At 41.5% G+C, this 16,436-nt stretch overlaps 1 protein-coding gene across 5 annotated transcripts in view; it reads right to left on the reverse strand.

Moving 5' to 3' along the window:
- The window catches only part of UBR4 (ubiquitin protein ligase E3 component n-recognin 4), an 80,223-nt gene that overhangs the window by 48,511 nt on the left and 15,276 nt on the right, over positions 1-16,436 (reverse strand). For all 5 annotated transcript variants that reach the window (XM_069782378.1, XM_069782377.1, XM_069782375.1 and 2 more), the window contains exons 21-46: positions 16,218-16,297; positions 15,457-15,585; positions 14,808-14,990; positions 14,459-14,581; positions 14,140-14,369; positions 13,359-13,483; positions 12,690-12,787; positions 12,403-12,560; positions 11,484-11,693; positions 10,358-10,459; positions 8,678-8,778; positions 8,284-8,482; positions 7,863-8,051; positions 7,435-7,498; positions 7,050-7,241; positions 6,354-6,424; positions 6,078-6,225; positions 5,309-5,536; positions 4,916-5,086; positions 4,632-4,814; positions 4,199-4,357; positions 3,420-3,572; positions 2,902-3,129; positions 1,891-2,048; positions 636-807; positions 273-474 (exon numbers count right to left, since the gene is read on the reverse strand). In XM_069782378.1, coding sequence (XP_069638479.1) covers positions 273-474; positions 636-807; positions 1,891-2,048; positions 2,902-3,129; positions 3,420-3,572; positions 4,199-4,357; positions 4,632-4,814; positions 4,916-5,086; positions 5,309-5,536; positions 6,078-6,225; positions 6,354-6,424; positions 7,050-7,241; positions 7,435-7,498; positions 7,863-8,051; positions 8,284-8,482; positions 8,678-8,778; positions 10,358-10,459; positions 11,484-11,693; positions 12,403-12,560; positions 12,690-12,787; positions 13,359-13,483; positions 14,140-14,369; positions 14,459-14,581; positions 14,808-14,990; positions 15,457-15,585; positions 16,218-16,297 — 4,056 coding nt within the window. The remainder of the gene's footprint in view (positions 1-272; positions 475-635; positions 808-1,890; positions 2,049-2,901; positions 3,130-3,419; positions 3,573-4,198; positions 4,358-4,631; positions 4,815-4,915; positions 5,087-5,308; positions 5,537-6,077; positions 6,226-6,353; positions 6,425-7,049; positions 7,242-7,434; positions 7,499-7,862; positions 8,052-8,283; positions 8,483-8,677; positions 8,779-10,357; positions 10,460-11,483; positions 11,694-12,402; positions 12,561-12,689; positions 12,788-13,358; positions 13,484-14,139; positions 14,370-14,458; positions 14,582-14,807; positions 14,991-15,456; positions 15,586-16,217; positions 16,298-16,436) is intronic.

Below are 16,436 nucleotides of genomic sequence, written 5' to 3' on the forward strand. Positions count from 1 at the left end.
ATGTTTTTGACAAAATACATTCTAAACAGGCAAAGCTATGGTAAAAAAGCTGCAGAATGAACTTGCCTCCTTTGGAAATGACTGTGTGAGCCAGATAGCTACGTATTTTTATATAGATCTATGGAAACATTTTACCCAGACTTAGCCAGTACTTAGCCCTGAGGTTAACTGTCAGAAGTGAACAACTTAAGTATCTGTATGATGCTGATCAATCTGTCAATCTACATTTGCCACCGCTACCTTGCACAAGATATGTGTGAGAAGCCCCTTACTAATAGCAGCTGCCTTGCGCTTGCGAACTGGCTTCATGATGCTGATGACGCTGCTAGGCTGGAGAGAGGGCTGAAGCCAGTAGGAGGTATTGTCTACGTTGGCCATATAGATCCTCAAGCTGCCATCTTCGCACAGGAGGATCATAGTGGTCCTCTGCTGCTCATTGCAGGCTGTGTGACGGATGGCCACCATGTCCTGAATCTGCAGAGGCAAGCAATGCAAGTCAAGGAAAGGACCTGGCAACTGCTGCTTGAAGAAACAAACTCTTTGCATTAGAAAAGCTGCAAAGACCAGAGATCTTGTTGATGCAACAAGAAGAAACCACATTTTAAGGGCCAAAAATACAGGGAACTATGACTAACCTTTGCTTTGGCTGGCAAGGTTTTAATCTCCTGGATGAGAAAGGTGTCTGGCTTCACCATCACCACCAGTGGGACACCTGTGGTTTGTTGAACACAGCACACCAAGCCAGGATGGTTCATCACCTCAGACCACTGACACAGTGCTGGTGAAGTCTTACTCCCACCATTTGAACTGCAAGAGATGAAGGGCAGAATGACATAAATTTAAGAAGCAACACAAGCGAAAAACCACAAAATTCATTACTGTTCAAATCAGTTAAAGCTTTGTCCTCAGCAGGAACTCAAAGCACTGCATTAATGAACAGCCAGGAACATCAGTGCCTAGTTTACAGATGAGAAATCAGAGACAGTCACTTGAGTGGGCAGAAGGCACAAGCATCCCAATTCACAGCCCTGATCTCTACCCTGAAAACTCGAGGAAAGACACTTAATTAGTAAAATAATATTCTATGCCCAAAACCAAGGGAGTAATTTTAAAATGGCTTTCAGCTATCTTTTTATCTGAACAGATGCACAGTTTCAGTTTCAACACACCCAGCAGCACTAAGCAAAGGCCAATGCAGGAGAATCTGTGCGACTGCTCACTTGGGAAAAAAAAAAAAAAAAAAAAAAAACAACAAAAAAACACTGCAGAAAGACTAAGTCAAACTCAACTGGGGCTAGGGAGCTCTTGGAACCTGACCCTTCTACAAAGGCTACTCACAGCAGTGGCTTTGAGTCAGGCTAGTGTGGCCGAAATGCCCAGCTCTGCTTGTCAGAACTGATGATAGAACAGCTTTTTTCTTGCCACATTCATAGCATAAGAGATTGGTTTCCCCCAAGGGAGTCTGAAAATAAGCCTTAATATGCACAACACACAAGGTCCACTGCAGTACTGGTGCTGAAAGGAAACAAAGGCTTCCTGCTCTGCACCCTCCGTGAGGGTGGGTAATCCCATCGGTTCCAGCTGCTGCACCAGTAGCAGCTCTGCACTGTGCAGCAAGACTGCTCTGAAACCACCTTACTGCTGTGAAATCCTAGTGGGAAGAAAAAAATGCATACGTGCCCCACTGCCGAAACAGCTAGCTTTGGTTTCAAATCATTCTGCAATCAGGGCAGAAGCACCATGAAAAGTAGCAAGAAATCATCAGTCAAAAAGGGGATCTTCACCACAGGCTTTGACCATTCAGAGCTGGGATATTAAGAATAATTAGTAATATTTATTAATAATAAACAGAAATGAAAACTTCAGGGGAGTCTTCCACACAACCCTCACCTCTTTATGTTAATTGGGAATAACCGCTGCACTTCCAGATTGGCCCGGCTGATGGTGGCTGCAAAGGATTTGCCTTGACAGTAACTGAAGAACAACATCTGCAGCACATGGGAGTAATACACTGACACACCACCTCCTGCTACCTGGCCATTACTGTCCTGTAGGATCAGAGAGAAACAACAACATTTAAGATAAACACACATCCTCCAAAACACTCTGTCAGGCTTTTAAATTTCTCACTATGGAATTATTCCAAAAGCCTGTCCCCTGCCCCCTCCTCACCAGTGAGAGAACACAGCCCTAAAAGACAATTTTCTAAGCTGAACTCCTTGGTGAACTCATCCATCAGATACTTCAAAGGCTTTTGAAGGGGATACTGAGATTGCATACCCATAGGCTGTAGGTAGCGCCCTCAGCTACCGCATCTGTGTGCTTGAATGTTGTATGACAATCTCACATGGAGCACTCCCCATGTTCCCAGCTCATAAAAGAGCTTTCCTGAGGGCCGCCTTCTCATCTATTCCCCTATTCTGGAGCAGGGTGGGGTAAAAACAGAGTCAAATGGGGACAGATTTTAAAAGTCACCCCCAAGACTACAGAGCTACTATTGACCAGAAACAAAGGCTCACTCCACCTCTGCAGCCCCAGCAATGGTCAGTAACTTTATCCATTCTGGTTACTGCATCTTCGGAGTGCCTTGCTCCGAGAACAGCACTGCTCTGAAGCCATCTCCCTGCTGAGAAATCCTGCTGGGCATGACTTCAGAGCCAGCCATGGAAAACATGCTCCATTTTCTAGATGAAAGGATCAAGGGGTTTAATTTTCACCCCCACCCCCTTTCACTGCAAGGATATTTCTCTCCTTAGAGGAATGGCAAACTCATTGATCTAGATCAGGGGGCTTAAAGGCAGGGGGAGGAAAAAAGGAAACTTCTGCCTTTAAATATAAGACACAAACAAAAGAGAGAAAGGCACTGCAGCCCAAGCTACAGGAAAGGGAAGTCAGCAGTACCTTTAGGTCCTCATGATTGACTTCAAGCACATTGGTGACATAGAATGGTCCGTGCTGGGCACTGCTTGCCTCTTCCATGAGCTGTGTATAGATGTACCCAGCGGAGGACATGATCACTATTATGTTCTTCCCCTCCTCGTTGAAAAGAAAAGTGACATCCCTGATTTTGGAACTCGGTAGAAGGAAATAGAAAGTTGGACTCAAGGCATCTACAGAGAGATCGTAAATCTGTGGGAAGAATCAAGGAAATAATTAACTACTATGATACGAAACAGTGCAAACGGACAAGAGTTGAGAGAAGGGAACACCTGTTAGACGTTATAGTTCATTTTTTTTGCTCCTTGGGTTCTTTGGTTTTGCTTTTTCTTACTACAACAGCAGCCAAACACCACAATTTATATTTCCAATTTATTTTTAACTAAGCATATTATTACATTCTTCCATATGCAACTCCGCAAAGATCCAGACTCTAATGTCTGAAAGAAGACATACCATCAATAGCTTATGACCAAACATACCTTCACAAAGTCTGCAGTCACAATAGCAAGCTCTGTTTGAGATCCTGGCAGCCACACAGCTTTGATGATGAAATTTCCAGTGGCTAGTTGGGGATGAAGTACTAAATGATCAGAGACTGATCCAGAGCTGCTGAATGTTAACACGTGGCAGTCCTGGAGTAATGAAGAAGATTGGTCAAATATTAGAACAAAATGTTTATAAACATTTCAAGCCAAGAATGGAGTTAAAAGCTAGCATTCCTCTTAGTGCTGCTACAATGACTCATAGAGTAAGAATCTAAAATTTCTGCATTTAAGATGAATGACATGAAAGTTTGTAAAGAAAAGAAAAAAACAACAAAAAAACACCCAAACCAAACACACAGGGAGTCCAGCTGTTTGTTAGCTAAATAATAGATTTGTGGATTCTGCACTGTGAAAGCTGAATCCAAATTTGGGAGAATACAAAAAAGAGGATTCCTTGCTACAAAACACTAGCTGTTACAGACTAGTTCTAACACACTAAGTTTCACATGACTAAACCTTGACTCCTGTCTTGAAGTAAAACTGGCCTAAATACAATAAGAAATACTATTTTAAGGCACTGACTCATTTATTATATTATTCATATAGGTCCTGCTTCTTTTACTTCATATATCTAGTCGGAAAGTGATTCATGAGCTAAAATTAGCGACAGACCTTTGGAGCCAGCTCTGCGCTAGCTCCTCAGAGGAAACAAATACAGCTGGGTTTGAGCTGATGTTTCCAACTGCCTAGAAAAGGGTTCATCAGGCACTTACTTTCAGTCCACACACGGCTAGGTAGTCCTCCTTGCAGGGATTTCCAGTTAGGCTCAGTACAGTAAATGGAACGGGTGCAGATGCAAGGCGAGTAAGGGTCAATTTTCTTTTGCTGGAGTCTGCTTGTTTCAGCAATGCTGAGAGCTGAAGGACTGTAATCTGCAGAACAAAATTAACTTAGTTACCCAACCTTACAACTGAGGGGAAAAAGGCATTTCAACTTCAGCTCTGTGACTGTGTCCTCACAGTTTTCACTGTTTCTGCTGCAAGAACCCTGAACAATGAGAGGTTTTCTAAACTATGCAATACTTTACAGAAGATCCAGATCTCAGGACAGGCAGAACAAATCATAAGCTGCTTGTTGTTCAGTGCTCTAAGGCTGTTTCATTTTCCTTTACGGTCCAATATTCTCTACAGAGTTAAGAGAACTCACCTTGCCCTTTTCATGGCTCACAGCCAGGTGCTGCCGACGTCCATGGGGGGATGACAGCACACACATCGCCACCCGCCTCAGCACATGAGCGCTGATCAGCTGCCGGATCGTCTGGCCCTGGTCACCACTGTAGTTCATGCGGACGTTCTCAAAAGCACCTTCTTGAGAGCCAAGAGTTGGGACCTGAGTCATTAGTAAAAGTATACAAAAGTATATCACTGAAATTTTTCTGTTTAAAAGTGATCCCACCTATCCATAATCTAATTACTCCTTTAGTATCATACCATCAACTGATCTGTCATTTCTACTGACTTGTCCAAAGTATGTAGCTCATTGAGAGCCTGCTGTGCACGACTGCTGCTTCCCATGGCTGAAGCTTGCTGGAAGTTTATCTGAATGGCATCCATCAGGAAATTCAGCATCTCCAGCACCAAAGGTGCAAAGGAGAAGTTGGCCTACAAGAAATAGGTACGGCAAGTGAGGCACAAGATGCTCCTGGTGGGAGTCTTCACAAGAACTGCATGCCAACCAATTTTTAAAGCCTGATGCCACTTTTATGATCCCTCTTTTCATAGAGAAGAGCATAAAAATCAAGCAACTTGGCTGATATCCAACACAGTCTGCCTAAGATCCTCATCATAAACCATCTTCTTTTAACAGCTAGTTGATAATTATACCTGGGACTGCAGTTCCTCTCGACAGCCCTCAACATTTCTACACAGGCTGCTCTTCTTGGGTTTTTCTTCATCAGGGCCCTTCCCCTCACTGATGGTGACCTTGGCTTTCTCTGCAGGAGAGGTGCTTGCATGTCGAATGACACTCTCAGGCACTCTGGGCTCGCTCTGGAAGGCAGATTCTTTCATGGTAGAGCTCATACCGCTGCTGGGAGTTCTCTTCACCAAAGCCTGGGAATGACACAATAATGCTGTAAGCCCAAACCAGACTCAATTTTACCACTGATGAAATGAATACAGATTGTAATAGCAGCAAGAATAATGTAATTTTAAAGAAATAGAGTGCAATTCTCTTAGGCTGCAATTTTAAAGAAATAACACAACAGTATCCTGCATGCCACTCTCCACCCAAGTATTAGAAAAACTTCCATATTTATGATACAGTTACTTTCTTTGCTGCTAGTGGAAAACATAGGAAAAGGTGGTATCTGACTGCTGTGTAGCTTAAGCTAACTTGCAAATTCTGTAAAGGTAGGTGGAATCCCAGTAGTCACCAGGACAGAGATTTGCCAATGCACTTATTTGGTGCAAAAAAATAAATCGCCAGACAAGCTGTAAATTAAGAGGCTTCACTATAAAGCCAAGGCCTTCAAGTCTCAGTACTCTTACACACTTGTACCATGACATAACTTATTGCAGAACAGAAACCTCTGCAAAAGACTTTAAAAACTCAAGAAATCACAGCTTGTATGTTGACATGAAGACACTTTACCAGACAACTGCCATCTTCCTTGGCTCCACAGTCACAGAAGAACGATCCATATTTGGCGTAAGAAATCTCATGATCCTTGTGACAAACTTTAGCACAAACCGTGCAAACACCGACCCCATCAACCATCTTGCAAGTGTGACAGTGATACCTGCACAAAATAAGCCCGATGAGTTATAAAATACAATGCCTCAGGAAGGCCCACAGACTGCATTTGTTTCCTTCTCAATGGCCAGAAGTATCAGGCTGAAATTCTGAACACAATTTTGAGATTCTTACCAATGTTGATTCATGAATTCTTTCTGTGTGATAGTGAAGGTACAGAGTTTATTACAAAGAGAATCTTCATCCTACCAAGAAGAAAGTTGTTAGAAAGGTGTTATAACTGCAGCTACAGTAAAGGCATATGGCACAGAATACGTTCCTCAGACACTAAATGCACATTTTAAGAATAGCAAGTTTTAGCACCACCTAGCTAAAAGGCGGCAGCTGGCATCAAACCACATGGAAAGGGGAGATGGTGACATTTTATAGCAACTCGAAAGAGTGAATCAACAAAAAGAAAACAGTAACAAAGATAATATATTGGGACGACAAATTTTTAAGAATGCATCAATAACAGCTTTTTCCCCCACCCAACAGCACTTAAAAGCCTAATCTAAGTTCCTTGTTGATATAAAAGCTAGTAACTGACAAACAAACCAGTAGGAACAAACCCATCTTACTCCATTTCTTCCTTTTTGTTCTCTAAAAAACCCCACTTTTAACTTTTGTTGACATCACAAAGTCAACAGATCTACACACAAACGACAGATATTCTCTTCCAGATCTGACAACTAGGGTTCTTCACTCAGTCTCACACTAGGAATAAACCACAACAACAAAATCTTATTTTATAACCTGAGTAATTCTGATTTGGAAGCTGCAAAATAAATCTTCATCTCATTTGCAGCATTAACTGTGACTACTGCCTACCGAATCTTCAGCTTGAGAGTCCTCCTCCTCCACTGCCAACTCTTCCACCCAGTCTGAATCCACCTCAATCGCCCGTTCCTCTCCATCAACAGAAAGATGACTTGGTCCTTGGCCGCTGGTTTGGCTCAATGCATTAGTGACATCGGCCAGGTAGGAGACAATATGGCATGTACACTCCAGGATAGTCACATGCTATAAAGTAGAGATGAATGAAAATGAGAGGCAATACTTAGATCCTATAATACCTGCCATAAGGCAAGAAAATAGAACAGTCCCCCTGACCAAATTGCTTTAAAGCTCCCACTATGAGACCAAAACAGGACAGCTGATCCAGCTCATGCCTGAGATTTATTCCCACAAGTTAAGCAATAGTCACGTGTCTTACCTTCCCTTGCATGACATTTGCATTCATTTTTTCTACCACATTCTTTTGAGACAGGTATTTCTTGCTGTAACACAAAACAGTGGAGAAGATCATTACAGCTAACAGTCTTTGGGAAGTATAAACTCAGTTCTGAATAACAACTTCAAGCATTCAGTTTGCTTTAGATTAACAACAGGAAATGTATAAATGCAGTAATTAAACCACTGAGAGTGGAAAAGACAAAGAAAACACATGGTTGTTCTTAATGGGGGGACATGGAGGAGCCTCTCGCAGACATTTCATATTCCAAACAACAAAAAATAAACTAAGAAATAAGCGTGTATCAGTAAACATGACCTTCTGTCCCCAAATTACCAGGAAAAAAAGATTTTAAAAAATCAGTCTAAGTGATGCAAAGGAACAAACAGCAGTATACAGTTCACTCTTACCATCTGCCTAGCCAATCAACAGCAGCACTGTGAAGCTGGAGGTGTCCCGCACCTTGTCCTGCACTAGCCAAAGTTGCCATCACCACCATCAGTTCAGGAAAGCCTGTGCCATCACCATTGGCCAACATTTCTGTTGCCATTGGTATTAGAGTACTCAGTAGAACAGTGCACACACCTTCTCCAACTTGGCTGATCAAAAAGAAGAAAGTTTCAGACAGTACATCACCCACTGAAATACAGCTAAGCCCCACACGGCAAGGGCACTGACACAGCAATGCCTTCAGGGCAAACAGCCATGCCCTGATCACTTCATGTGAAAGCTGACAACAAGAAGCCATCAGCAACTCACAAGTAATTTGCACATCTAGAGAACAAAAGAAATGAACAGCACACAAAAGAAATTACAAAGGCTGTGCTTCACCTGTTTTCCCGAACAATGTAAGTTGTCAAGAGCTGCAGCAGCTGCCTGTTCTCTTGCACAACGTCCAGTTGATCTGAATCTTTGGGGGGGGACATGGTCATCCTGGTTAACCAGGCCTGGAGTCGTACAGGCTCCACACAAGCCAACTGAGCCAAAGAGCCACAAAGTCGCAACAGGCTGGGGTTGGGACTCTTCTCAGCTGGTGGAGAAAATGACTAGTGAGTGACAGATGATACACTGAATGTGTTCGAAGATGGCTTTCCATTAAAAGTGTGAAGCTGTCACTCCACTTCCTCTTACAGCTTTTCTTTCAAGCATCTTGATATCGCAGTCTAATACAAGAACAGTATAAAGTGGACAAAGGCAGGACAGAAGAGATTCAACAATCACTTACTTAGCTGGAAAAGCTTGGTGAAGAATTTCAGCACCCTGTTACAGAACTTCGCTGAGAGGTTTTCATTGGCTGTCGCCATCATGATCTGGACCAGTTCTCCACTATATGGAGGGGGGAAATTAAGTCAGCTTTGTAAAAGATGACCCATTCCTTTTTTTTCACTTGCACTTAGTTTAAGTTTCATATCTGCCCTCATGTTTAAGATTGGCAATAGTTTGTATTGACATAGCTTAGCAGCCAAGCCACCGAAATCGCTTTCAGACAAACAGAAAACTCTTAGCTCAGACTAAAACTTGTAAAACTCATGAGCTCCCGAGTAGTGTATCAGTATTCTCCACGTATCAAGGTCACAAAAGGGCCTCTACTGGCTTCCAAACCAAAATTCAAGATTTTCTTGCTTATTTTTCCCTTCCATGTTAACAAAGTACAGCCACCAGGCTGCTTCAATTTTGAACTGTTGAACAAGTAGAGAGAAAACCAGACAATGGGCGGCTTTCTAATAGAGAAAAACTTTCCTCCAGATCACCCTCATATCTCTTCAGAATACTGCTGTTGTGCTATGCTGTTTCCATCACAATTTGTCTTCATAATTCTCTAAGTCAGACCAAAACCCCACCTCCATGCTTAAAATTATCAACCTATTGCCCCAAAGAAGCACTGAGAGAACTTGGGATTTTGCAGCTTGATCTGTAACTGCCTTATAGACCAGCATCTCTCAAAAACCTCCTTATAATGTCTTTGACAAAACAATCAACTTGCAAGATTCCCCACTGAAGATCACTATTGTTGCCTCAAGCCTTCAAAAGTCTGATTAACAAATAAGAAGGCAGTGATAGCTTAAAGGAAAAAAAACAACCACAAACTAAAACATGAGAATTGTGGTATGCTTGCTATTCAAGGACTGTTTAGATTATGTGTACTCAAGGTAAAGCTTATCTAGTTTAAGATTCTGCTTACTATAGAGGATGCTTAAGGAGTTTTTGGATAATAGTCAAGGGACCAGATAACAGACATTTCAGAGTCACAGACTTGCTAATTAAGGACATACATCCTCCTTCAACATTGAGAAATGAGGAGTTGACAAGAGCAACAAGGACCCTGGTGTCCTCAGATGACACATGACCATGAAAGGACAAAAGGAGTAGGGGTATCCTTCCCCAAACGACCACCGAAGACCATCAGAGACCCCCACGCAGGCATAGAAGACTCTGGGATGATTGCTCAAGAGAACAACATGTCATGCTTGCTCAGCATAATGAATATGCAATAGTTAGGTGGAACACATGTATTAGATAGGCATGGTGTTTTAACTGTAGTGTGTAAGTACGGACTGAAAAACCTCAGTAGGTGTGCTTGATTTGTGGAAATCTTCCTGCACAGAATAAAGCAATGTCTCCTCTCTAGACATACTTTGTGTGTTTTGGGAGTTACTTTCTGATCAGTTAACACTATGAGGACTCGCTGAGTATTTTATTTGGAGTGACAAAGACCTATGTCTTCTCCCACACAGAAAAGTCTTTTCACACTCTCCTGCGCTTATTGAAGGGTATCCTACCTTTACATGGTTCTCTATTTTCCTGAGCAATGGCATTAACATCACTTCGCTGTTGACAGTGACAAGCTAAGAGAAAAAGGAAGAGAAATAAAGTTCTTGGGCTACAACTTTCAGGATGACCTCACCTTTCTGAAAAGAATTCCTCCATGGCTTTTCGGGCCTGGCTGCTCTCCAGCTGTTTCTCCAGATGCTGCAAACATTCCTCCAAGATGGACTCATCCAGGCCACTAAGGATCAAAAGATTCATATTACATAAGAAGATATAAGAGCGATTTCAACAATTTCAACAATTCTGAGAGCCAAGAAGAGATCAATTTTGCTAATACAATTCCAATAAGCTTTCCACTGACTGAAAGCAGCTCTCCTTCCAAGAGACAGGAGAAAAACAATTGATGAACAAACATATATGAACACCAACAAACCCACCAAACGTTCAGAAAAAAAGTGGCACATGATGCTGTAAGGCAAGTTACACAGTCAGAAACCTAGAATAATCTAGACCTTTCAGACACCTCACATTACAAATTCCTCTAAATGACGGCTCTTTTTACACTTTAAGTCTCTTCTAGCATTACTCCTCCCCATCCTCTCCTGTGTTCATCCCCACTCCACAGGACACTCTGCAAGTAAAATTCAATTACATTTACATTCTCTACCAGAAGGCGCAGTAGATGAACTTCTGAATACCTTCCATCCAGAGAGGATCAGTCTTAAAAAGATGCAACATCATCATGCCTAATGGTTTTATGTTTCAGATGGGTAGAACCAACATCAGCGCATCAAGCTTATTCCCTCTATACACACACAGCAAGTAGGGGGTGGGAAGCACAAATCTGGCTAGTTTGCTATGATAAAGCAGGGATTAGCCATCCTTGCAAACAGCAAGAACAAAAGACAAGGGAATATAAAGCAAGTTAGGTCGGCATCTTCAGCTTTGATTTCGTGCTTGTATTTACATAATTTTCTATTTGCTTAAATAAAAAACTAACCAGATACATACATGCTCCATCCAGAGTTACAAATGTTGATTAAAATCCACACTGCCTGAACGGCAGTGCTGAACAGTCTGGTAACATGAATAAAATATCTTGTATTTTTAGTCTACAAGTGTAGAAGTCTTCAACAGATTAAGCTGATTTTTTGCCTTTCTGTTGTGCTGTTCAAGAACCGACACTGATGTTTAAACATACTGTAGTAATTCTTTGTATACAGATTTGCTGGAGCAGAACTACAAGCCACACAGTCCATTACCTGTTTGGATCAGAGTGATGGGCCAATATGTTATAGCATCCTGTGATCAATTTCTCATAAACACGTGCCAGGAATTCATCTGATTCTGCAGGGCCCAGGATCCTTTCTAGGGAGTTGCTGCTTATCTCTGCCACACTCTCTGTGCTGGTCTCCAAAAGGAGGGGCAACAGGGAATGAATCACCTGTGGTGGGTTCAAATCATCTGACCAGCTTGAAAAGAAAAGCAAAGTTAATTCTCTGCATGATGCATCAGAGAACATCCTTAGTTGATAAATCAGAAGTCACACAAGTAAGGCACAAGTCCAGATGAAAGTCAGTGCTAAAACCCTTTTTAGAAAGCTGGGATAAATACGCTGGCCCAGCCACCTTTCCCCTCAGAAAAATAGTCCTCATTTGGAAAACCCTGCCCATTACTTTTGCATAAATACAGTTACAACATTTTCCTAGACAGTCATGCTATCGCATAGCACAGCTTTTGGACTTGTCTGCAGTGTCAACAATTATTTTTTTGTTTCAGAATATCTTAGAGTAAGTCCCTGGAAAAAAAATTCCTTCATTTCACTTTTTCCTTATACTTTGAAAACATCACACAAGTGAGTGATAACAAAGCACAAATGAATTAATTAGATCCATATTGTCTCAGTTTATATCCCAGTTTCTTCAAGTTCCTATTCAACAAAAAGGACTAAAGGTTTCTCTCAGGGAGTCTGACTTTTAGAGATATCAGATCAAGGCAGAAAGGCTGTCTTTCATTCATTTAGAATTTAGAACTGTAAACTGAAAGGAACTCCATTAAAGCCTTAGTTCAAAATACAGCACCAGTTCACTAAGTGTTCCACCCAAACAGTCTGATGAAGACAGACATTCAGAAAAGCACAGTTCTAAACGGCAAGAATGTAATATAAAAAACATCACTTACACAATGAGATCCCCAGTGAGTCTGACCAGGGAGAGAAGGGTGTGTTTTAGGGAAGCTGCAAGAGGTAGACTTTGGCTGCAGAGAGTACCGAGGTGGGCGGCCTGAACTGCACTGATGTAGCTTTCTGCAGGGATCGTGTCATTTGCAAAGGCATTGCGCTAAGGATTGAGACACACATGCACAAAAATCAGAACTATTTATCTTTAACAGAAAGACACACTGCCTGCCATTCCCAGCAATTTATGGAGTTAAGATCACACCAGATCAATTCATGAGGCTGGACTCACCCACGAGCCAATGTTTGGAAACTCATTTGTATGAATGTTGTTCCATGATTCACATAAAGTCTGCACAGCTGATGGCAAGTTCTGAACAAGTGTTGGACCTGCAATTAATAAGGAACTGTAAAGTCACTGAGTAATTTCATGGGTCCTACTGAAAACCAGAATGCTTCTACAACACTGTTTAAAACTAGATTAAGACACAACTGTGGCTAAGTTGAGCTGTAATTCTACTGAGGGCTAGTTTCATGCTTTTCTACAAGTCAAAATTATCCCTAAAGTTTGCAAGAGCTTCCTAGCTTCTTTCACTTTATTAAATCAACAGGAAACGGCAAAAATACTAATTTGCAGCAGTCTTCAACATATCAACATTTCATAATTCCCCTTACTATGCCATGCCACCAGACCACCAACATGGTTAGAAAAGCATTTTCATAGCCAGATAAGCCCACAAGGTAGTTACTCTTTCAAGGCTTGCCCCTCTCTCAGTTGTTACAATTCTACAAGGAAAAGACTTCTCAGGCTGCTGCTGACAGGATAATATGCTCATTTGAACAAAGTGGTCAAGAAAAAGAACTCATTAGCCAGCATATGGCTTTGAAGCTGAATGTGGGCAGCACTGTAGAAAGCTTCACCTACAGAGAGAAGGAAATCTGAACTGTACAGTACCCTCACCTAGAGTATTAGACTTGCAACGGCTGGATCCAATGGCCAGGACAGCAGCATAACCTCGGAGCTTTTCTTCAGAGGGTTTGTTCTCCGTGGAGCCCTCTTCAGAGAGGCTCCGTAGCAAGTAAGATCTGCATTCAGGATGGAAAGGATTTATTTCAGTAAACAGCTCTGCATTTCACAACTAAGTGTGTCACTATAGTGACAGATAAGAAAGCAAACTTCTGAAGTTCTCCCCCATACTTTGTGTTATACCACTAAGGGAGTTCTGGGCTTTTATCTCCTCTAAGCTACTTACCAGGAAAAGTGCTCACTCAAAAGAAAAAGCTGATTTACTTTTGCTTTTTTCTACATAGGTTCTAACGAGAGTTTAAAAGACTTCAGACTCTTAATGTAAGAATTAAACCCCTTCTCTTTCTTGGTGGTCTGACAGTCTCAATATTACCTCAGTGAAATAACCTTAGGTAGCACTATCCCAGAGAGTGGTAAGAGGAGGTTTCATCTTTGGAGGAAAAGCTGGTTTTGCTAGCCTCCAAGAAAATCTTGAAAGATCAGACAAGGAAGCTACTTAGAAACAACTACCTCACACAGCTGGCTTGAGAAGCTACTTTTTATTATTCTTTTAAAACAACTGACACTCTAGAGGACTTAACTTAGAGTAATTATATATTTAAAATTTTTTTTTTAAAAAAAGTACCTATCTATAAGAAAACAAAAAACAAAATGCAAAGAAAGCCCTACGCACAGAAGAAAATTGTATTCCTACTAGCGATCCTAAGGACTGTACCTGGTAAACGTAGCATAAGTGTCAATAAGCTGTAGCGTAGCAGGCAGGAGGTTCTTGGTTATCTCTGAAGACTTGTGTGGATCAGTTTCTGCAGCTAGCTTGGAAAAGTGCTCATCTAGAGAAACCTGAATCTTGGAAATTGCAGCATCAAGGGTGTAAATGGATTGTAAACTGGGAACTTCGTGCAGTTGGAGAATAGTTGTGCAATCAACACCACAGAAAGAAGATATCTTAAAATACAAAGGGATGGAACAGTAAGTGCAAATCATTCCACAAAAATAGAAGCTCCATATGCACAGTTGCATTCACACCACCTTACCTGTCGAGCAAAGTATTCCTCTGCTATTTCCACATCATACTTCACTGAGCTGCACTTGCTGGAGGCCAATTCAATGAGAGAAGCAGCATGGTCGGCTTTCATGCCCTGCTTGGTAAGGTGATCCTACAGATGCCAAAAAAAGACCTATCACACTTTAGAAGTGCTCTGTAATTAACCACTCTGCCAATTACCAGGCTAGAACACTTTAGAAAACATGGACACAAGCTCCCATTTCTCACCACCATGCCCACATAACAAATCCCACATGCAGTCAGCATGGAAGAACAAGAGACTGACATTCTTACTATCAACAACATTACAAAACACCCCTATAAAGATGAGGCTGTACCTTGATCCACGTGACGTAAGGTGTGATTCGCAGGCGGGAGGACCAGCGCAATGTGTGTAGAATATCACATTCACTCATTTCTGGTGTGTTCATAGCCAATTGATTCATGTAATTTTTGGATGGAGGCAAAATCCCCAGTATCCGCCACAGTATCAAGAAGTAGTACTGTAGTGCACAGGCTTCCTACATAAAAGTACAGTTGGACAAATCAGTAAAGAAAGATCGCAGTTTCAATCATTACAGCTACTGAAATTATTTCATCAAAGACTCTAGACTCCTGTAGCTGTGCCAAATCTGATGAACACATACTGGACTGAGTTTCTGTTATACTATACAACAAATTATGCAACAAATAGGAGTGAGAAAAGAAAAAGGAAAGATTATACAATTTCTTTCTGCTTCACCATATTCTACCCAGACCTCCTGGAATTACCAGGGACATACAGCAAGTCTAAAATGTGTTATGAATTAAAAACTCATATGAGATGTACTGCCACCATAAACACCACCATTAGCCATGGGATTTTTAACTTCACCATTACTCCAACCACTGTCCAGAATACTTTGGTTAAATACTTTGCTTGAAAATACTAAGTATGAAAACTTGTTATTCCTCAACACAGACAACATTACAGCAACATAGTCTTACCAGTGCAGTGACATTTTTGTTCTCTTTCCTCCTGAGTGTATCAAACTGTGACCCAGCTGCAAGTAATGAAGTCAGGGCTGTGTAAAGCTCATCATACTTCATAGTCCTTGAGAAAAGGACCTCACAAACCTGCAAGAGATGACAAGTCAGGATCGTTGCTTCGTAAATTGCACAGCTCTGCGTTTATATACAGCCAAGCTCTTCTCTTAAGTATTCAGAATACCCACAGAATGAAACTATGCAAAATAAAACTTCAGGAAGTTAGTTCTGTTGGGTACTTCTCCCCCCAGTCAGAATACCAATAAACTGGTTATAAGGGAGCATGCATGAAGCAAGCCCATAACCTAGATGACAACAAATTTAGTGAGGAAACAAAACCCAGGAAGAACATGGGAGCAAAATTATGAGAAAGCAACTCTAATGTCATGTGTCTTTGTCTCAGTTGTTTCGGCAGCGCTCAAAAATAAATGTGGATGTGACAGGGCTCTCTCTCACAGCATACATATTTGAATCTCAAGCGTTACCACAAGTAGTGCAACACATCTTCATAGATTTTGCATACTGATCTCCCTGACATGTAATTAGGCACAAAAAGGAATCCCATATTATCTTATTCAGCCACTATTCTTTTCTCCACTTGGTGAAGTGTTTCTGCTCTAGCTGCTTCATCAAGTCTTTGTCATCTATTTTCCCTGGCACTTGACAAATCAACACAGCCCACAAGGCTTACAGAAAGGTCTCTAAAACAGAAGTCCCAATACCGTGCTATCTAGACGGTTCAGATCATCTTCAGAAGCTTCTAGAGATAGGATGCAGTAGAATCTGGGCTGTGGAACTGTGTCTGGAATGTGAGGACAGAAAATGTACAAAGTGATAGCTACAATTAGGCAGTATTGTGTTATCCTCTCTCCTCCATCCCCACAACCTTTCACATTTTAAGACTAATATCAGATTGTACTAAGCCAGCTCCATGACATGTG

Source organism: Haliaeetus albicilla, chromosome 4 (assembly GCF_947461875.1).
Source record: "Haliaeetus albicilla chromosome 4, bHalAlb1.1, whole genome shotgun sequence".
NCBI classification, from domain to species: Eukaryota; Metazoa; Chordata; class Aves; order Accipitriformes; family Accipitridae; genus Haliaeetus; species Haliaeetus albicilla.